Source organism: Poromitra crassiceps, assembly GCF_964638095.1.
Source record: "Poromitra crassiceps genome assembly, chromosome: 13".
In the NCBI taxonomy this organism is placed as follows: Eukaryota; Metazoa; Chordata; class Actinopteri; order Beryciformes; family Melamphaidae; genus Poromitra; species Poromitra crassiceps.
In genome coordinates, this window is record NC_139644.1 from 49,010,295 (window position 1) to 49,034,232 (window position 23,938).

Sequence of the window (23,938 nt, forward strand, 5' to 3'; positions counted from 1 at the left end):
TCGTAACCCATTGATACCTGATGCAGCATTTGCGTGTATATCCCTCATTTGTGTGTGTATCCCTTTAAGACCGCGAACCGCGTGACACAAATGCTGCATCAGGTATCAATGGGTTAAATGTCAACTTTGACCATTGCACTTGTTTTGATTGGCTCTCTTGCATGACACTTTAGTGATGATTGGATCTTCAAACGCTTAATCTGCATCTTAATTTACAAGCTTTATTCTAAAGTGTCGCTCAGCACATGGTCGCAGATGAAAAAGAAAGTGTCGCTCATGGTGTAGCATTTATACTTCAGAAGACATTCGCCTCGGTTCAACGGTCACGTGACACTCGAACGCTTTAAGCAGCTGCAGAGGGAACGAAATGCACAGTGAAACCACCTCGGAGGCAAGATGTAACGTACTTGGCTGCAGCCGCATAAACAGCACACAACCACACAACTCACCTCCTCTCTCTCTGGGAAATTGGTCACGACGTTCTTTGTGATTTTCACGAAGTTATACATCAAGGACAGGCTGATAAAAATAGCGGGGACACGTTCATTCATTTCAATCGAGCGAAAACTAGAGGGTGGACCCCAACCAAAACAAGGAAGTCAAGCGCGTGCCGTCTACAGTATATAAAGACCAACAGGTCACAGCGGGTGAAGCTAGGGAAATTCATCTCCCTTTTAAAGTTCATCAGCACTGGCTCCCCGCAGGGCTGCGTTCTGTCTGCCCTACTATTCTCCCTGTACACCAACAGCTGCATCTCCCTCCACTCGTCGGTCAAGCTCCTGAAGTTTGCAGACGATACCACCTTGGTAGGCCTCATCTCCAATGGGGATGAGTCCGCCTACAGGAGGGAGATCACGCGGCTACAGAGCTGGTGTAAAGACAACAACCTGGCCCTCAATGCTCTCAAAACAGTGGAGATGGTAGTTGACTTCAGGCGGAAGGCAGCCCCTCCCCCCCCGCTCAACTTGGGAGGCACCCCAGTGGCCTCTGTTGAGTCTTGCCGCTTCCTTGGCATGACGATCTCCCGGGATCTGAAGTGGGAGCTGAACATCGACGCTCTCATGAAGAAGGCCCGGAAGAGGATGTACTTCCTGCGGCAGCTAAAGAAGTTCCGGCTGCCGAGGTCTATGCTGACTCAGTTTTACACCTCCATCATTGAGTCCATCCTCACCTTCTCCATCATCACCTGGTTCCCTGCGGCTACGGTCAAGGACAAGACCAAGCTGCAGCGGGTGATTCGATCAGCGGAGAAGGTGATCGGCTGCCCCCTCCCCTCTCTCGAGTCCCTACATGACACCAGGGCCTTGAAGAGGGCCAGAAAGATTATGGCTGACCCATCCCACCCGGGTCACGCCCTTTTCTCCATGCTTCCTCACGGTAGGCGGCTACGCCTGCCAGTGACTCTAAAAAACCGTCACAGACTCAGCTTCTTCCCCTCAGCAGCACGTCTCATAAACCAGTCAGGTATCCCCCTGCCCCCCCCCCCCCTAAGGGGAGCTGCCTCGGGCCTGAACCCTTATCCAAATATTTGCACTGCCCATCACCAAATATTGCACTTTCTTGTCCTGTTGTTCCACTGTATTTGCCTTGTTTTGCACTGTCCCTTTTATGTGAAAAAAGTTTAAGCACTTTAATGCCAAAACAAGTTCCTATATGTTACATAACATAATGGTGAATAAATGATATCTGATTCTGATTCTGATTCTGATTCTATATAGCCAATCAGACTTGTGCGATACTATGACGTAGTCAGCGACACTAGACATTCACCAGGTAGCAGACACTGCTGCTCGCTGACACTTGAAAGTGTCGACTCAAGTCCTCATTTCTGTCGGCGACCGTTTCAAAAGTGTCGGCAGACGAAGCATAAATTGGGCTTAAGTCATCACCTCGGCCATTAGTCTCACTTGCCAGAACCTCTCCCTGCAGCAGGAGAGAGTCTGGCAGGTAATAGCTCCACTGTGGACTGTGGAATATATATATATATATATATATATATATATATATATATATATATATATATATATATATATATATATATATATATATATACATATATATATATATAAAGCTTGTGGGGGGGGCATATCCTTTTTTTAAACAGGTGTGTGTGTGTGTGTGTGTGTGTGTGTGTGTGTGTGTGTGTGTCTCACTCTGTATCTCGATGACTCTCTCCAGCGAGGCGGAGGCTTTAGGACACGGCTGCTCCTGTATCCACTGACACACTGAGTCACACTGAGACAGAGACAGAGAGATTACAAACAACTACTATGTTTCTGTAATGCACACACACACACACACACACACACACACACACACACACACACACACACACACACACACACACAGTTCCACCAATAGTCTCTCTCTGTCTCTCACCGGTTCTCCCAGCAGGGCGGAGACACAGGCCTCTGATGCGTCACAGATGGCAGTGAGGTCGTGACCTCCCTCCAGCGCCATGATGACCCGCCCCCCCGCCAGACCCATCAGCAGCTGGGTCAGCTGGCCGAAACCTGCCCACACAAAGCCTCACATCATTAGAAAGCATCACTTAACTAAACCTGCCTACACAAAGCCTCACATCATTAGAAAGCATCACTTAACTAAACCTGCCCACACAAAGCCTCACATCATTAGAAAGCATCACTTAACTAAACCTGCCTACACAAAGCCTCACATCATTAGAAAGCATCACTTAACTAAACCTGCCTACACAAAGCCTCACATCATTAGAAAGCATCAGTGAAACCTGCCTACACAAAGCCTCACATCATTAGAAAGCATCACTTAACTAAACCTGCCCACACAAAGCCTCACATCATTAGAAAGCATCACTTAACTAAACCTGCCTACACAAAGCCTCACATCATTAGAAAGCATCACTTAACTAAACCTGCCCACACAAAGCCTCACATCATTAGAAAGCATCAGTTAACTAAACCTGCCTACACAAAGCCTCACATCATTAGAAAGCATCACTTAACTAAACCTGCCCACACAAAGCCTCACATCATTAGAAAGCATCACTTAACTAAACCTGCCTACACAAAGCCTCACATCATTAGAAAGCATCACTTAACTAAACCTGCCCACACAAAGCCTCACATCATTAGAAAGCATCAGTTAACTAAACCTGCCTACACAAAGCCTCACATCATTAGAAAGCATCACTTAACTAAACCTGCCTACACAAAGCCTCACATCATTAGAAAGCATCACTTAACTAAACCTGCCCACACAAAGCCTCACATCATTAGAAAGCATCACTTAACTAAACCTGCCCACACAAAGCCTCACATCATTAGAAAGCATCACTTAACTAAACCTGCCTACACAAAGCCTCACATCATTAGAAAGCATCACTTAACTAAACCTGCCCACACAAAGCCTCACATCATTAGAAAGCATCACTTAACTAAACCTGCCCACACAAAGCCTCACATCATTAGAAAGCATCACTTAACTAAACCTGCCTACACAAAGCCTCACATCATTAGAAAGCATCACTTAACTAAACCTGCCCACACAAAGCCTCACATCATTAGAAAGCATCACTTAACTAAACCTGCCTACACAAAGCCTCACATCATTAGAAAGCATCACTTAACTAAACCTGCCCACACAAAGCCTCACATCATTAGAAAGCATCACTTAACTAAACCTGCCCACACAAAGCCTCACATCATTAGAAAGCATCACTTAACTAAACCTGCCCACACAAAGCCTCACATCATTAGAAAGCATCACTTAACTAAACCTGCCTACACAAAGCCTCACATCATTAGAAAGCATCACTTAACTAAACCTGCCCACACAAAGCCTCACATCATTAGAAAGCATCACTTAACTAAACCTGCCTACACAAAGCCTCACATCATTAGAAAGCATCACTTAACTAAACCTGCCTACACAAAGCCTCACATCATTAGAAAGCATCACTTAACTAAACCTGCCTACACAAAGCCTCACATCATTAGAAAGCATCACTTAACTAAACCTGCCCACACAAAGCCTCACATCATTAGAAAGCATCACTTAACTAAACCTGCCTACACAAAGCCTCACATCATTAGAAAGCATCACTTAACTAAACCTGCCCACACAAAGCCTCACATCATTAGAAAGCATCACTTAACTAAACCTGCCCACACAAAGCCTCACATCATTAGAAAGCATCACTTAACTAAACCTGCCCACACAAAGCCTCACATCATTAGAAAGCATCACTTAACTAAACCTGCCTACACAAAGCCTCACATCATTAGAAAGCATCACTTAACTAAACCTGCCCACACAAAGCCTCACATCATTAGAAAGCATCACTTAACTAAACCTGCCTACACAAAGCCTCACATCATTAGAAAGCATCACTTAACTAAACCTGCCTACACAAAGCCTCACATCATTAGAAAGCATCACTTAACTAAACCTGCCTACACAAAGCCTCACATCATTAGAAAGCATCAGTTAACTAAACCTGCCTACACAAAGCCTCACATCATTAGAAAGCATCACTTAACTAAACCTGCCCACACAAAGCCTCACATCATTAGAAAGCATCACTTAACTAAACCTGCCCACACAAAGCCTCACATCATTAGAAAGCATCACTTAACTAAACCTGCCCACACAAAGCCTCACATCATTAGAAAGCATCACTTAACTAAACCTGCCCACACAAAGCCTCACATCATTAGAAAGCATCACTTAACTAAACCTGCCCACACAAAGCCTCACATCATTAGAAAGCATCACTTAACTAAACCTGCCCACACAAAGCCTCACATCATTAGAAAGCATCACTTAACTAAACCTGCCTACACAAAGCCTCACATCATTAGAAAGCATCACTTAACTAAACCTGCCCACACAAAGCCTCACATCATTAGAAAGCATCACTTAACTAAACCTGCCCACACAAAGCCTCACATCATTAGAAAGCATCACTTAACTAAACCTGCCTACACAAAGCCTCACATCATTAGAAAGCATCACTTAACTAAACCTGCCCACACAAAGCCTCACATCATTAGAAAGCATCACTTAACTAAACCTGCCCACACAAAGCCTCACATCATTAGAAAGCATCACTTAACTAAACCTGCCCACACAAAGCCTCACATCATTAGAAAGCATCACTTAACTAAACCTGCCCACACAAAGCCTCACATCATTAGAAAGCATAACTTAACTAAACCTGCCTACACAAAGCCTCACATCATTAGAAAGCATCACTTAACTAAACCTGCCCACACAAAGCCTCACATCATTAGAAAGCATCACTTAACTAAACCTGCCCACACAAAGCCTCACATCATTAGAAAGCATCACTTAACTAAACCTGCCCACACAAAGACTCACATCATTAGAAAGCATCACTTAACTAAACCTGCCTACACAAAGCCTCACATCATTAGAAAGCATCACTTAACTAAACCTGCCCACACAAAGCCTCACATCATTAGAAAGCATCACTTAACTAAACCTGCCCACACAAAGCCTCACATCATTAGAAAGCATCAGTTAACTAAACCTGCCCACACAAAGCCTCACATCATTAGAAAGCATCAGTTAACTAAACCTGCCTACACAAAGCCTCACATCATTAGAAAGCATCACTTAACTAAACCTGCCCACACAAAGCCTCACATCATTAGAAAGCATCACTTAACTAAACCTGCCCACACAAAGCCTCACATCATTAGAAAGCATCACTTAACTAAACCTGCCCACACAAAGCCTCACATCATTAGAAAGCATCACTTAACTAAACCTGCCTACACAAAGCCTCACATCATTAGAAAGCATCACTTAACTAAACCTGCCTACACAAAGCCTCACATCATTAGAAAGCATCACTTAACTAAACCTGCCTACACAAAGCCTCACATCATTAGAAAGCATCACTTAACTAAACCTGCCCACACAAAGCCTCACATCATTAGAAAGCATCACTTAACTAAACCTGCCCACACAAAGCCTCACATCATTAGAAAGCATCACTTAACTAAACCTGCCCACACAAAGCCTCACATCATTAGAAAGCATCACTTAACTAAACCTGCCCACACAAAGCCTCACATCATTAGAAAGCATCACTTAACTAAACCTGCCTACACAAAGCCTCACATCATTAGAAAGCATCACTTAACTAAACCTGCCTACACAAAGCCTCACATCATTAGAAAGCATCACTTAACTAAACCTGCCCACACAAAGCCTCACATCATTAGAAAGCATCACTTAACTAAACCTGCCCACACAAAGACTCACATCATTAGAAAGCATCACTTAACTAAACCTGCCTAGACAAAGCCTCACATCATTAGAAAGCATCACTTAACTAAACCTGCCCACACAAAGCCTCACATCATTAGAAAGCATCACTTAACTAAACCTGCCCACACAAAGCCTCACATCATTAGAAAGCATCAGTTAACTAAACCTGCCCACACAAAGCCTCACATCATTAGAAAGCATCACTTAACTAAACCTGCCTACACAAAGCCTCACATCATTAGAAAGCATCACTTAACTAAACCTGCCCACACAAAGCCTCACATCATTAGAAAGCATCACTTAACTAAACCTGCCCACACAAAGCCTCACATCATTAGAAAGCATCACTTAACTAAACCTGCCCACACAAAGCCTCACATCATTAGAAAGCATCACTTAACTAAACCTGCCTACACAAAGCCTCACATCATTAGAAAGCATCACTTAACTAAACCTGCCTACACAAAGCCTCACATCATTAGAAAGCATCACTTAACTAAACCTGCCTACACAAAGCCTCACATCATTAGAAAGCATCACTTAACTAAACCTGCCCACACAAAGCCTCACATCATTAGAAAGCATCACTTAACTAAACCTGCCCACACAAAGCCTCACATCATTAGAAAGCATCACTTAACTAAACCTGCCCACACAAAGCCTCACATCATTAGAAAGCATCACTTAACTAAACCTGCCCACACAAAGCCTCACATCATTAGAAAGCATCACTTAACTAAACCTGCCTACACAAAGCCTCACATCATTAGAAAGCATCACTTAACTAAACCTGCCTACACAAAGCCTCACATCATTAGAAAGCATCACTTAACTAAACCTGCCCACACAAAGCCTCACATCATTAGAAAGCATCACTTAACTAAACCTGCCTACACAAAGCCTCACATCATTAGAAAGCATCACTTAACTAAACCTGCCTACACAAAGCCTCACATCATTAGAAAGCATCACTTAACTAAACCTGCCCACACAAAGCCTCACATCATTAGAAAGCATCACTTAACTAAACCTGCCTACACAAAGCCTCACATCATTAGAAAGCATCACTTAACTAAACCTGCCCACACAAAGCCTCACATCATTAGAAACCATCACTTAACTAAACCTGCCCACACAAAGCCTCACATCATTAGAAAGCATCACTTAACTAAACCTGCCCACACAAAGCCTCACATCATTAGAAAGCATCAGTTAACTAAACCTGCCCACACAAAGCCTCACATCATTAGAAAGCATCACTTAACTAAACCTGCCTACACAAAGCCTCACATCATTAGAAAGCATCACTTAACTAAACCTGCCCACACAAAGCCTCACATCATTAGAAAGCATCACTTAACTAAACCTGCCTACACAAAGCCTCACATCATTAGAAAGCATCACTTAACTAAACCTGCCTACACAAAGCCTCACATCATTAGAAAGCATCACTTAACTAAACCTGCCTACACAAAGCCTCACATCATTAGAAAGCATCACTTAACTAAACCTGCCTACACAAAGCCTCACATCATTAGAAAGCATCACTTAACTAAACCTGCCTACACAAAGCCTCACATCATTAGAAAGCATCACTTAACTAAACCTGCCCACACAAAGCCTCACATCATTAGAAAGCATCACTTAACTAAACCTGCCTACACAAAGCCTCACATCATTAGAAAGCATCACTTAACTAAACCTGCCCACACAAAGCCTCACATCATTAGAAAGCATCACTTAACTAAACCTGCCTACACAAAGCCTCACATCATTAGAAAGCATCACTTAACTAAACCTGCCCACACAAAGCCTCACATGATTAGAAAGCATCACTTAACTAAACCTGCCCACACAAAGCCTCACATCATTAGAAAGCATCACTTAACTAAACCTGCCCACACAAAGCCTCACATCATTAGAAAGCATCAGTGAAACCTGCCTACACAAAGCCTCACATCATTAGAAAGCATCACTTAACTAAACCTGCCTACACAAAGCCTCACATCATTAGAAAGCATCACTTAACTAAACCTGCCCACACAAAGCCTCACATCATTAGAAAGCATCACTTAACTAAACCTGCCTACACAAAGCCTCACGTCATTAGAAAGCATCACTTAACTAAACCTGCCCACACAAAGCCTCACATCATTAGAAAGCATCACTTAACTAAACCTGCCCACACAAAGCCTCACATCATTAGAAAGCATCACTTAACTAAACCTGCCCACACAAAGCGTCACATCATTAGAAAGCATCACTTAACTAAACCTGCCCACACAAAGCCTCACATCATTAGAAAGCATCACTTAACTAAACCTGCCTACACAAAGCCTCGCATCATTAGAAAACATCACTTAACTAAACCTGCCTACACAAAGCCTCACATCATTAGAAAGCATCACTTAACTAAACCTGCCTACACAAAGCCTCACATCATTAGAAAGCATCAGTTAACTAAACCTGCCCACACAAAGCCTCACATCATTAGAAAGCATCAGTTAACTAAACCTGCCCACACAAAGCCTCACATCATTAGAAAGCATCACTTAACTAAACCTGCCTACACAAAGCCTCACATCATTAGAAAGCATCACTTAACTAAACCTGCCTACACAAAGCCTCACATCATTAGAAAGCATCACTTAACTAAACCTGCCTACACAAAGCCTCACATCATTAGAAAGCATCAGTTAACTAAACCTGCCCACACAAAGCCTCACATCATTAGAAAGCATCAGTTAACTAAACCTGCCCACACAAAGCCTCACATCATTAGAAAGCATCAGTTAACTAAACCTGCCTACACAAAGCCTCACATCATTAGAAAGCATCACTTAACTAAACCTGCCCACACAAAGCCTCACATCATTAGAAAGCATCAGTTAACTAAACCTGCCCACACAAAGCCTCACATCATTAGAAAGCATCACTTAACTAAACCTGCCTACACAAAGCCTCACATCATTAGAAAGCATCACTTAACTAAACCTGCCTACACAAAGCCTCACATCATTAGAAAGCATCACTTAACTAAACCTGCCCACACAAAGCCTCACATCATTAGAAAGCATCAGTTAACTAAACCTGCCCACACAAAGCCTCACAGCATTAGAAAGCATCAGTTAACTAAACCTGCCCACACAAAGCCTCACATCATTAGAAAGCATCACTTAACTAAACCTGCCCACACAAAGCCTCACATCATTAGAAAGCATCACTTAACTAAACCTGCCCACACAAAGCCTCACATCATTAGAAAGCATCACTTAACTAAACCTGCCTACACAAAGCCTCACATCATTAGAAAGCATCACTTAACTAAACCTGCCCACACAAAGCCTCACATCATTAGAAAGCATCAGTTAACTAAACCTGCCCACACAAAGCCTCACATCATTAGAAAGCATCACTTAACTAAACCTGCCCACACAAAGCCTCACATCATTAGAAAGCATCACTTAACTAAACCTGCCTACACAAAGCCTCACATCATTAGAAAGCATCACTTAACTAAACCTGCCCACACAAAGCCTCACATCATTAGAAAGCATCACTTAACTAAACCTGCCCACACAAAGCCTCACATCATTAGAAAGCATCACTTAACTAAACCTGCCCACACAAAGCCTCACATCATTAGAAAGCATCAATGAATGCTCACATTGTTATGAAACATCAATTAACCGCTTACATAATCAATTAATAATAATAATAATAATAATTGATTGGATTTATATAGCGCCTTTCTAGACACTCAAAGCGCTTCACATATCAGGGGAGGGAGGTGAAGGGAACTCAACTCATCCACCACTGATGTGCAGCACCCACCTGGGTGATGTACGGCAGCCAGTTTGCGCCAGAACGCTCACCACACATCAGCTATCACGGTGGAGAGTTGAGGACTGAAAGTGCCAATTAAGTAACGAGGGATGATTAGGTGGCCATGATTGAAGGAAGGCCTGTTTGGGAATTTAGCCAGGACACCGGGGTTACACCCCTCAGGGCACCGGGTTTACACCCCTACTCTTGCTTAGAGTGCCGATGGGATCTTTAATGACCACAGAGAGTCAGGACCTCGGTTTAACGTCTCATCTGAAGGACGGTGCTCACTCACAGGACAGAGTCTCTGTCTCTGCCCTGGGGCATTGGGGAGATTATTCATCAGATCAGATTATTCATCAGATCAGATTATTCATCAGATCAGATTATTCATCAGATCAGATTATTCATCAAATCAGATTATTCATCAGACCATTGGGACCACTCCAACACCACTTCCAGCACCAGTCTCCCATCCAAGGAGTATCCTAGGCCAGACCTGCTTAGCTTCCCAAGGAAAGCCAGTAATGTAATGCAGGAGCCACTGGTGCTAACAATTAATTCTCACATTGTTAGGACACATCAATTACCTATCACATCGTTAGGACACATCAATTAACTATCACATCGTTAGGACACATCAATTAACTATCACATCGTTAGGATACAACAATTAACTATCACATCGTTAGGAAACATCAATTAACTCTCACATCATTAGGACACATCAATTAACTCTCCCACAATACATTGAGCAGCATTATTATTTGTGGCATCTTGGTTATATAACGGCATTTTCAAATTAGATTATTCACTAGGCGAGGATGGAAATATTATTTTTTCCTTATTGCATCTCGGTTAGTCTCGGTTTCCAGACGTTTGGTGAGCGGCGCCAACAGCGCCACCTAACCACCAAACGTCTGGGAATTTCATTGTCAAAATCTGTCTCTTCGAGCCCGGCGAGAACGGCCGGCAGCAGACACGCCTACATTTATTATTAGAATTTTATTTGGTAGTGGCAATGCAATGTTTCATAGTTCCAATATAGAGCAAGACACTGATGTGCTGCAAATAGAGTTTATACCTGTTGTTTATTTTACAATAATTTGTCCTACCCGGAAGTGGTCCGCTTGCTACTGTGAAGTCATCAGCAGGCTCTGTAACGTTAGCCTCGGGAGTCGGGCTTATCGCTGGGGGAAAGACCTCTAGCCGCCGGGGCCGGATGAAACACGTCCTATTAACAGGTTATGTTTGTTTCTAAGTGATTCATATGTTTCTCCGCAAACGCGGCGATGTTTTGCGAGACACCGGTTCTGCATGAGCGTCACTGCCCCCAGAAAGCAGGCCCGCCCACAACACTCATGATTGGTTCTCCGATGCAAGGCTTCCAACAGCACCACCTAACGTTATGAAAAGATTTAAATAATAATATTCTCAGTCTTAAAGTCCCTGGAAACCAGAAATATTTCTTTATTATTTAGCATTTTGAGTTCATCACATCACAGGAACCTATGTTAATAAGCCACCAGCCAAATTTGAACGATGATGAACGTCGCAAAGTATATAAATTTAGGTTTGACACTCATGGCAAAAGTAATGAGAATCTATTCGATTTTAGAGTGTCCTTTTTCCCGCGGACTGTGTGGGCGTGTCCACAATTCTCAAGCGCGAGAGGAGCAGGGGAGGGGGCGAGGGGGCTAGTCTGCGACAACGAAACGCTGGGCGGTTCCAGCGGCAGGGGGCGCGAGGTTGAAATGGACCAATCAGACACGGAAATAGAGCAAGACAGCCTATCAAGATGCAGCTCAAAGCGGCTTTCACATGCCGCCGAGCGTTTCATGATGTGCACGTATCTCAGACCTCTCTCCTCTGCTCCGAGAGGGAGAGAGGAGAGAGAGAGATAAGAAGGAAATAAAGTGTGTGTGTGTGTGTGTGTGTGTGCGTGTGTGTGTGTGTGTTCGCGCTGACGGTCATCTGTCTATCTGTCTGCACGCGCGCACACACACACACACACACACACACACACACACACACACACACACACACACACACACACACACACACACACACACACACACACACACACACACACACACACACACACACACACACACACACACAGCAGCAGCAGCAGCGCCGCAGCAGGCAGAGGAGAGAGCTCTCCCTCTCAAGGTTCCAACACACCGCCGGCGATAAACTCGCAGATAGACAGATAGACAGATAGATAGATAGATAGATAGATAGACAGATAGATAGATAGATAGATAGATAGATAGATAGATAGATAGATAGATAGATATATGTTGGTTCTTAAAAGAGCCTTTGTGTTGATGCAATGTGTAGTTAGCTAGCTGCAAAAAGGTGTGGGACCACTAGAACTCTGAAGAGAGATGGAGGCAGAATGTGCGGGACTGCATGTTGCGCGCGTGTACAAAGGTTATATAGAGCTTATGACGTCATAAGCTCCTGCATTTTAGCACCTCGCGCACTGCTCTCTTCAATGAGGAAGTATCTTGTAGAATCTTGTAGAAAAGTGTCGATTTTAAGGCTTTGGGTTGAAAGTAATGCATAATAATTTCGGAGGCATATAATTACTAACATAAGACCCTAAATAACATACCGTAGTTAGAACGTTTTTGTGGATTTTGGTTTCCAGGGACTTTAAGGTAGTGAAATGGATTAAGACTGAGAGCTGAGTCTACATCTCCATTTACTCTGGAATGGTTTATAGGTTTACTTACACTTGATTCATATGTCATAGCTTCTTCTCTTTCAAACAAGCCCAGACATGTGCATATAGGCCTTATGGTTGAGGAGCTATCCTGATTGATTTGGGGTATGTCTGTCTAGGTGAGAGAGATCCCATACCAGGGCCCACCGGGCCAGTAGATCCCATACCAGGGCCCACCGGGCCAGTAGATCCCATACCAGGGCCCACCGGGCCAGTAGATCCCATACCAGGGCCCACCGGGCCAGTAGATCCCATACCAGGGCCCACCGGGCCAGTAGGGACACCCAGCCCAGTAAGGGGCCTGGTACTCACACTTTGCGGAGACGTTGTATCCGCCCAGAGGAGACTGGTGTCCCTCCACCGCGTCGAAGCCCGCCGACACCAGAACCACGTCTGGACTGAACTGCTGTGCCACGGGCATCACCACGCTCCTACATGCATGCATGCATGCACGCACGCAAACACACACACACACACACACACACACACACAGGCGGAACCACACACAGACACACCACACACGCACGCAAACACACACACACACGCGGAACCACACACACACACACACACACACACACACACACACACACACACACACACACACACACACAGAGCGGACGTTACAAAGACACAGAGTGGATGTTACAGTGCACCCTCTGCTGGCTGTGCAGGGAATTACACTGTGTGTAGACAGACTGTTAAGAGTTGACTTTGCTGTCAGTCTCTGCTGACCTGAGGCCTGCTGAGCCCGAATAGAATAGAATATTGCATTGATCTACTATCAGCTCAGCTGCCAAATTCAACTTCAACACTGATTGGTAATCATTGAATAATTAGGGTTTTGTGCTTGCAAAGCAGAAACCCACAAATTGTCAGCTGTCTCTTGAAATTCATATGGGGATTCATAAGCGTCTTGATGCAAGCCTATCCACTGGCCGTTATTTCAGACAGATAGTGTCCAAGACGCCTGATTGGCTGGTCGATGTAGGCCAGACTAATCTACCGATGACACATTACAGAGCGCAGCAACAGTAATAACCCATAGATACACGTGTATGATGACAACCAACATTCATGTTGCCAGGTCTGCGCTTTTCCCGCAGAATTGGACTTCTTTTGTATTGTGCTGTATTGTGTTTTGTTTTGTGTTGCCGCAGGTTGAATTCCGTTGGGCTAGTTTTGGACTTTTTTTTTTTTTTTTTTTACTTATTTTTTATTACAGCAATTCAGACACAGTAACATGGACAACAAATAAATTAAACCGTGATGGGCACATTGATCATCCACTTTAGCTTCATAACAATTTGAGGATGATGTGTTACGTTCATCTCACCAGTACATACATGGATTACACAATGATGTCCATCTCATAAAATGAAAAAAAAGAGGAAAAAACAATAATAAAAGACCAAGACAAGCAAATACAAAAATGAAAATAAAAATACAAAACAAAACAAAACAGACAAAACCCTGGCCGAGGTGAGGTAGGAGATTATCTTATTACCTTAATAGCGTCATCACAGGACTCCACCTTTTAGTAAATATATGGTTTTGAAGTCTCAGTGAGTATGTTATTTGCTCCATTTTATACACGTCCCCTAATTTTTGTAACCAGAAATTATAAGTGGGAGGGTCAGGCTTTAACCAGTTCAGAGTGATACATTTCACTGCTACTGTGAGCAAGATTTGAAGAAGATAGTTCTGATTCCTTCCTTCTATCCCATCTGTTGTCATCCCTAACAGAGCAAGTCTTGGGTCTTGTGGGATGTCAAGATGCATTATTTCTGCGACAGATTGAAATATGTCATTCCAGTAATTTTTCAATTTTGAGCATGACCAGAATGTATGTATATAGTTGCCCACTTGTGCCCCACAATTTCTCCAGCAGTTACTAGATATGGCTGGATTTATCTTAGCTGTTATATGTGGTGTCCTAAAGAACCTGATTATAGTCTTCCACCGGAATTCTCTCCAAGAGTTTGAGCATGTAACTAGGTGTGCCTCCGAACATACATTCTTCCACATATCTGTTGGTATTTCCTGTTCTAGTTCAGTCTCCCATTTTTCTTTTATACAAATAGAATTATTTGGATCCATGCTCAGAAACACCTGATACAGTCTAGAAATAATCCTACATAACACATTCTCAGTCTGCACCTTTATCCAGAATCTATCTATTTCTGTAAGATTTTTTATTTTACTCAGATCTTTGTGTTTAGTTAAGAAGCTTCTCAGCTGTAAGTAATAGTAAAAATCAGTCCTTGGTAGATTCAATTCTGTTTGTATTTGTTCGAAGGACTTCAGGTTGTCTTCACAAAATAGCTGGTATATATAAAGCAGGCCATAATCTTTCCACTTTTTAAGTCCCGTATCCAGTCGGTTAGGGATAAAGTTCTTAATCAGACCTATGCTTGATAAAGGTGAGACTGACTTGGGCAAATTAAATAATCTCTGTATTTCCCCCCATATATTCATAGTCATTTTAGTCCATTCACTCATCCTAATTTCTTTAACTGGGACGTTGTGGGCTAGTTTTGATTGGCGATTGGGCTAGTTTGTCGCACCAACCTGGCAACCCGTGACCAACATGACAGCAGCACCGGGCGCCTGGCAAAGGAAGTGGATGATAGCAAAGCGTGTTTTCATCAGTCCTTAAAAAAACGTACTGGCATCGATTCATGAAAACAGGAACAATCTTGTATGTTTGCTTAATTGACCTGCCTGCTCCTGTGGTGGCTACAGACCTGCCTGCTCCTGTGGTGGCTACAGACCTACCTGCTCCTGTGGTGGCTACAGACCTGCCTGCTCCTGTGGTGGCTACAGACCTGCCTGCTCCTGTGGTGGCTACAGACCTGCCTGCTCCTGTGGTGGCTACAGACCTACCTGCTCCTGTGGTGGCTACAGACCTGCCTGCTCCTGTGGTGGCTACAGACCTGCCTGCTCCTCTGTGGTGGCTACAGACCTGCCTGCTCCTCTGTGGTGGCTACAGACCTACCTGCTCCTCTGTGGTGGCTACAGACCTGCCTGCTCCTCTGTGGTGGCTACAGACCTACCTGCTCCTCTGTGGTGGCTACAGACCTACCTGCTCCTCTGTGGTGGCTACAGACCTACCTGCTCCTCTGTGGTGGCTACAGACCTGCCTGCTCCTGTGGTGGCTACAGACCTACCTGCTCCTGTGGTGGCTACAGACCTGCCTGCTCCTGTGGTGGCTACAGACCTGCCTGCTCCTGTGGTGGCTACAGACCTGCCTGCTCCTGTGGTGGCTACAGACCTACCTGCTCCTGTGGTGGCTACAGACCTGCCTGCTCCTGTGGTGGCTACAGACCTGCCTGCTCCTCTGTGGTGGCTACAGACCTGCCTGCTCCTCTGTGGTGGCTACAGACCTACCTGCTCCTCTGTGGTGGCTACAGACCTGCCTGCTCCTCTGTGGTGGCTACAGACCTACCTGCTCCTCTGTGGTGGCTACAGACCTGCCTGCTCCTGTGGTGGCTACAGACCTACCTGCTCCTGTGGTGGCTACAGACCTGCCTGCTCCTGTGGTGGCTACAGACCTGCCTGCTCCTGTGGTGGCTACAGACCTACCTGCTCCTGTGGTGGCTACAGACCTGCCTGCTCCTGTGGTGGCTACAGACCTGCCTGCTCCTCTGTGGTGGCTACAGACCTGCCTGCTCCTCTGTGGTGGCTACAGACCTACCTGCTCCTCTGTGGTGGCTACAGACCTGCCTGCTCCTCTGTGGTGGCTACAGACCTACCTGCTCCTCTGTGGTGGCTACAGACCTACCTGCTCCTCTGTGGTGGCTACAGACCTGCCTGCTCCTCTGTGGTGGCTACAGACCTACCTGCTCCTCTGTGGTGGCTACAGACCTGCCTGCTCCTCTGTGGTGGCTACAGACCTGCCTGCTCCTCTGTGGTGGCTACAGACCTACCTGCTCCTCTGTGGTGGCTACAGACCTGCCTGCTCCTCTGTGGTGGCTACAGACCTGCCTGCTCCTCTGTGGTGGCTACAGACCTGCCTGCTCCTCTGTGGTGGCTACAGACCTGCCTGCTCCTCTGTGGTGGCTACAGACCTGCCTGCTCCTCTGTGGTGGCTACAGACCTGCCTGCTCCTGTGGTGGCTACAGACCTGCCTGCTCCTCTGTGGTGGCTACAGACCTGCCTGCTCCTCTGTGGTGGCTACAGACCTGCCTGCTCCTCTGTGGTGGCTACAGACCTACCTGCTCCTGTGGTGGCTACAGACCTGCCTGCTCCTGTGGTGGCTACAGACCTGCCTGCTCCTGTGGTGGCTACAGACCTGCCTGCTCCTCTGTGGTGGCTACAGACCTGCCTGCTCCTGTGGTGGCTACAGACCTGCCTGCTCCTCTGTGGTGGCTACAGACCTGCCTGCTCCTCTGTGGTGGCTACAGACCTGCCTGCTCCTGTGGTGGCTACAGACCTGCCTGCTCCTGTGGTGGCTACAGACCTGCCTGCTCCTCTGTGGTGGCTACAGACCTACCTGCTCCTCTGTGGTGGCTACAGACCTGCCTGCTCCTCTGTGGTGGCTACAGACCTGCCTGCTCCTCTGTGGTGGCTACAGACCTGCCTGCTCCTCTGTGGTGGCTACAGACCTACCTGCTCCTCTGTGGTGGCTACAGACCTACCTGCTCCTCTGTGGTGGCTACAGACCTGCCTGCTCCTCTGTGGTGGCTACAGACCTACCTGCTCCTCTGTGGTGGCTACAGACCTGCCTGCTCCTGTGGTGGCTACAGAAATGTGGCTGTCAAATCCTCCTCTTATTGTCATTTGCCCGTTGGTCAGTTAAGGATCGGGTGCTTGGAATTGTCCTTGACGAGGTCCATTTCACTCAAAAATGCTATGTAGTATGTCCAACATATAACATACATATACACACATATACATACATACTGTATAAGCACACACTGTTCTCTTCACTGGGAACAACTTCGGTGTCATCCTGCTTTGCTACTGCGATTGGTCAAAGAGTTTGATGATTGACAACTAAGAGCAACCAATCAGTTGGGGCAACAACAAAAAAAGTCACCTGACCAAATCAGTGGTGGATAGGCTTGCGTCACCTAATTATGCGTAACCCTAACCCAGACGCTTATGAATTGTAAATTGTAAATTCCAAGAGTGCTGAAAACTGTGATTCATAGGTGCTGCATACCAGGCTAAGAAACCCTAATGTTTTTGTACTAATAGTATACTATATTACCGGTATTCTTTTTCCACACTGGCTCAATTTCCTGTGAGTTGGTACATCACAGAGACATGAAATTCTTCCCAATGACAGATATTGGTGGCTAGTTTTTGCTCCAGAAATATTTTTCCAATCGGCCTGATAGGGGCATTATAATTAAAGTTCAAAAATCAAAAGTTTAAAGTGCTCCTCCCGTTCCCGGACCCCCCCCCCCACACACACACTTTTCCATAAGCATGGCATCCATTCCATTTTAAAGCATGGCACCCATTCTCTTTCTTTCCCCCTTCCCCTGCTCTTTTCCCCACCTCTCCGTTCTCTCCTCCCCCACATTTCCCATTCTCTCCCTACCTCCTCCCTCTCCCTGCTCTCTTCTCCCCCACATCCCCCCGCTCTCCCCCCCCCTCCCCTCTCCTGCTCTCTCCTCTTGCTCCTTCCCTACCTCCTACACCCTCCAACATCTCCCATTCCCTCCCCACCCCATCACTCTCTCACATTCCCCCTGCTCTCCTCCCTTCTCCTGCTCTCTCCTCTGCTCTATCCTATATTTCTATATTTTCTATATTTCTCTATCATTTGTTCCATGTGTTATCTTTATTCTGTATATTCTTGCTACTGTTGTGTCAGCTAGAATTAGCTAGACATATTCTCTGTGAAGCCCTCTGGGACATGCTTGTGAATTAGGGCTATATAAATAAACTTGACTTGTCTTGACTTGTCTCTCTCTCACCCCATTTGTCCCATTTACACAAAACTTGTATTAAACATGTTCAGTAAGTAAAGTAAAGTAAAGTAAAGTTCAGCTGATGTTGATCTACAGATTTGCCTCAAGGACCCTCAAGGTCAGCCTGGAATGTTTTTGAGATATTTTGAACATTTTGAGAAACACATTTTTGACATCTCCTCCTACACGTTTGAGCGATCGCCACCAAAATCGGTTTGTAGCATAGATGGATCAAGGTCTTTTTTGTTTGAAAGATATTAACTAAGTTAAGTTCTGAAGAGGCGTGGCCTATAAGGTAAATTATCATAAGTTTGTGATAGATGGTGCAATCATCACAAAGCTTTGTGAACATGTTCAGATATCATCATCATCTGTCACGATTGAACAGGGTGCTACAAACGGCAAAAAAAAAAACTGTAATTTGACAGAATTACGTGAAATTTGGTACGCATGTTCACTGTGGCTGTGCTCGTCCAAATCATATGTCAATGGTCCAAATCCGAGGTTACCGTATGTCATCATTGGTCAAAGTGGGCGGGGCCTATGGTGTAATAACCATGTAATAGCCGGTAAGTCAAATTCCATTCACATAATCGGTACCAAAGGCCTCAGCCTCAATGGCATTTCTGACATTATGTACCGAAGATTCTACCAAAAGGGGTGCAGGTAAATGCCCAATAATAACAGCGATAATTAAGTTAAAGCTGTGGCTTCTCTACTTGCACGAAACCCGCAGTTTAGCTAACTAATAACTAATAATATGATGATGCTTTACCTGAAGGCAGTGAGGTACTCCACGTCACCCATAGGAGGCTCCACCCCTCCTGTCCACGCTATGTTCACATTAAAACCAACACCAGCACCTGACCCTACCTGGAGAGAGAGAGAGACAGAGAGATCTAATCATTATTATTATTACTAGTGCAGTGCCTGTTCCCCTCATCATCCTCTTCTACTCATCACCCCCCATCCCCCACTGCTTGTACCGCTCCCCTCAATTGGTTGAATTGCATGAACTTCTACACTGCACAGCAGCGCATACGCAACGTTTGAAGTGTTGCAAGTAGGTGGTGCTATGGCAGATGGTTGTGCCTTTAGATAGATTGTGTATGTGTGTGTATATAGTAGGGGACACCTCACCATTCGATTTGTTTCCGATTCAGAGGGCTATGATTCAATGATAAAACGATTATCGATGCATCTTGAATCGATGCATCACTTTTTCCCCCCAATACATGATTTCTTTTTTCTCACTTTCTTTTTTCTCACTGTGTGGCTACTTTTAAAATAAAGTAATACATTTACATAATATTCTTACGATTTTTGACATTTGTGAATCGTCCATGTCCGCATTGCAATGCATCTAAGAATCGACCCCCCACCCCCCCCCACCCCTAGTATATAGCTGTTTATACCATGGTCTGGGTGAATACTCAATTCTGATTGGCTGCAGGGTGTCCATTATTTTGAGATAATGTACAGTGATAATGTACACCTAGCTAAGTAGTTCCAGTCAGGTCTGTTCATCTTTCATATCAGTGCGCCAGGATCACGACAGAGCCCTTTGAGCTCTATACCACCATTACGTGGTAAATATGGCACTTTTATAAGTTTAGAAAAAAATGGAGTCAGTCAAAATAACTATTTAAATTACCCCTGTGTGCTCAGTTTATCAAAAATAACGGCTATTTAGAAATCAGATTTTCGTTTTTGGAGATCTGATGTTTATGTTAGTCAGCTGACAGAAGCCGGCTCTCAGCTGTCAACTGTCAAACCCTCTGTTTACAACTGCAGCAAGCCAGCCAGGCACTCTGGGAGAGCGTGCGCTGCCTGTATCAGCGATACAAATCAAATCGAAGAGGAAAAAAATGAGATCAACACAAACAAAACAACGAAATGGGCAGTTAACACCAACACACAGAGACTTCCTTGTACAAAACAACCTGGACTCCAACATTGAAAGCTTCAGATGGTTTCCAGTCTCCTCCAGCCTCACGCCACTTAAGACCTGCAGACGTTAACGTTATTCCGGGAATGCAAGTTTAACGAGCCAGTTACATGTCGTTGCATTCTTAGACATTACTGTTGGCTTTATTTTGTATGTTACATACAATTGGCCAAGTTATTAGTTAGTTTATGCTCTAGAAATTCTGCCGGGCACTAAGCGGCCATTTTCTATTATGATAATCTTGAGCAGCTGAGGGGACTATTTTGTCTCTCCGGTTCTCAAATCATATCCAAGGTAATGAAAACAATTTTGATTGCAAAACGCATGAAAATATAAATAGTCTTGTTTTGTTTCTTTGGCAAGTGACCATGGTATAAGCGGGTTAATGCACTTCGAGGTGTCCATTATCAGAAATTATTGGACTTCGCGGACGCAACCGTCCTCGGCTTCACCTTGGACAGTTCACGCCTCCGCGTCGTACATTAATTTCTGATAATGGACACCTTGTCGTGCATTAACCCTTACATATACAGTACATGTGTGTGTGTGTGTGTGTATGTGTGTGTATGAGAGAGGGAGAAAGAGTGTGTATGTGTGTGTGTGTGTGTGTGTATGAGAGAGGGAGAAATAGTGTGTGTGTGTGTGTGTGTGTGTGTGTGTGTGTGTGTATGAGAGAGGGAGAAAGAGTGTGTATGTGTGTGTGTGTGTGTGTGTGTGTGTGTGTGAGGGAGAGAGAGAGAGTGTGTGTTTGTGTGTGTGCTCACCTCCTCTGGAGCTCCGCTGCCGGGGAAGAAGTTTCCGTCGTCATAGCGATGGAGGGAGATGTAGAGCACGTGGGGGTCGCTGTAGAAGGCCTGCTGGGTTCCATTACCATGGTGAATGTCCTGCAGGGGGCGACAGAGAGATGATCAGCAGTACCGTGACACAGCCTCTGTGTTCTAACCCCTGGGCCGCGGACTGCTGCCGGTCCGCAAAGCATTTGCTACCGGGCCGGGCGAGGAAGCGATACGATTTGTCGTTTTTTCATTACATTGAACTTGGCACTATCTGTCTGCATGGCCGTAACTAGCTATGAGGACGGGGAGGTCCGGACCTCCCCTAATATTTCAGAGAAAAAAATAAAACAATCTGCATGGAAAAGCATGAAAAACACGGGATCGCTTTTATTTTGAAACGAAAGGCAGGTCAGGCAGGAAGCCATCTGACGCCGCGTCCGCGGTAACTTGATTCCGAGATAGCAGCAGCATGGTGGTGAGTGATGACTGTCTGTCTGCCTGGCGAGATAATTGAAGGTGAGCGAGCTGCGAGACAGTGAGCGAGTGAACGACAGACAGTGAGTGACACTGACAGATTTTTTAGCAACAACCAAGAAAGTAAGTGTCTAGTCTGTCTCTTAAGTAATGTTACCTGTGTGACACGTTGGGATGCTACTGGCTAATCATGCATGATGCCAATTGCCAAGCTCCCGAAGTCAGGTATGCAGGTGGCTATATGCATGGTTTCAGTTTCATGACCCAATAAGTAACAAAAAGAGGTGGTGTAAAGTTAAAAACAACATAATATATTTTATTTTATTTTTGAATCGTTCCTATCAGGAATAAATGAATGTCCCTCTGTATGTTTTTTTTATTATCGATGATGATTTGTGTGTTGTGTACGGCTTGGGTTGTGTACCTGTGTTTGTAGGTGTCATTTTGATATGAATTTGGCTAACACAGTTTGTGTTTGTTAGTTACAATTATGTTGACAGGAGAGCTGAGCAGGTGGTGACATGAAAGAGAATATACTGAATAATGACATCACAACAGTATAATCCTAATGTTGATTTAAAATGATATATTATTCTAAATATGGCTAAAAAAGGGGGGGGGGGGAACTCAAATTTTTTGCGGCGGCGCCCGTCACCTTGCTGGACCTCCCCTATTTCGGAACCCTGGTTACGGACTGTCTGTGCTGGAAGAGAGACAACTGGGCGAAGACAACGTCGTCTTCTTCGCCTTTCATTATTTCACACTGGGGGCTGGGGGTCACCTCCCACTACTGTGTCCAAAGTTAGGTTTTTTGTTTATTTAAAGGGATACTCCACTTTTTTGGAAGTGTAGCTCATTTGCCACATCCCCCCCACATAACCAAGATACACCCACCATGCCTTACCGGCACTGTCTGCTCAGTTTACAGTGAGCTACAGTCGTGAAGTTAGTAATTGTCGCCATAGAATGCAGGCTAATGGTACAGCTGTTAAAAATCTGCCAAAACACACATCTCATGACACCAAAATACATGTTGTGCCTCGGGTACTCACCACACGATGAAATGTGTGGTGAGTACATTATGTATATATATATATATATATATATATATATATATATATATATATATATATATATATATATATATATATATATATATGTATATATATATATGTATATATGTGTATATATATATATATACATATATATATATATATATAACTATATATAGTTATATATATGTAACTTTTAACCATTTCGAGTAACACTGTTTCCATACTGTAGCGGTCTGACTCAGTGCCGGGGTGCCAGTCAGGTTTAGGCCTGACAACATATATTGTCATATATATTAGACTGAGTCAAATCAGTCAGAGTCAAACCTCCCACAAAGGATTCACAAAATGGGTATAAATGTAAATATATTGAACCATATCATGAACCCAAGAAAACCATAAGATTCATAAACAAGCAACCATATGAATGAAGGCAGTTGACAGCAATAATCACCACACAACACACAAAGATCGTATATGCAAACAATTGTATTGACTGGTCTGTTCAGTTCACTGCATTTCAGCTCAGTTCAATCAATGCAAGTGGTTTAGATCAGTTCAAACAAGCAACAAAAAAGAGTTTAAATCCCCAACAAAAAGTAATTCCACTCCGGAATCTTCTTATGATCAAAAGTAAAGTAAGTAGTTCAAAAAGCCCAAAATTAATCCACACGAAATTTGCCCAACAGAAAACTCCTCTTCCCAACATAAACGATCTCTGGCAAAACCAGTTACCTCAGCCTGCGTCACGTCATCACTTCCTCCAAAGTAGCACGGAGTTGAGAAGCCGGTGCTTTTGTGAATGGGTTTTCCCTCGGCATGCGTTGATCCAGTGTTGGCGTAGGACGAGCGGTACCAACGCTACTAAACACGGACTTTCTCAACCCGAGGGTATTTTACACAGCGTGGTCACTGCAGGACGGTCTCTGCCT

The 23,938-nt window shown here is 44.5% G+C and overlaps 1 protein-coding gene across 1 annotated transcript in view; it reads right to left on the reverse strand.

Annotated features, from left to right (window-relative positions):
• hdac5 (histone deacetylase 5) overlaps positions 1–23,938 on the reverse strand; it is a gene marked incomplete at its 5' end in the record, with an annotated part of 151,888 nt that overhangs the window by 2,786 nt on the left and 125,164 nt on the right. Inside the window, 5 exons of the mRNA XM_083649484.1 lie at positions 2,154–2,235; positions 2,380–2,513; positions 13,148–13,266; positions 19,532–19,629; positions 21,469–21,588. Of these exons, the coding sequence (XP_083505610.1) occupies positions 2,154–2,235; positions 2,380–2,513; positions 13,148–13,266; positions 19,532–19,629; positions 21,469–21,588 (553 nt within the window). The remainder of the gene's footprint in view (positions 1–2,153; positions 2,236–2,379; positions 2,514–13,147; positions 13,267–19,531; positions 19,630–21,468; positions 21,589–23,938) is intronic.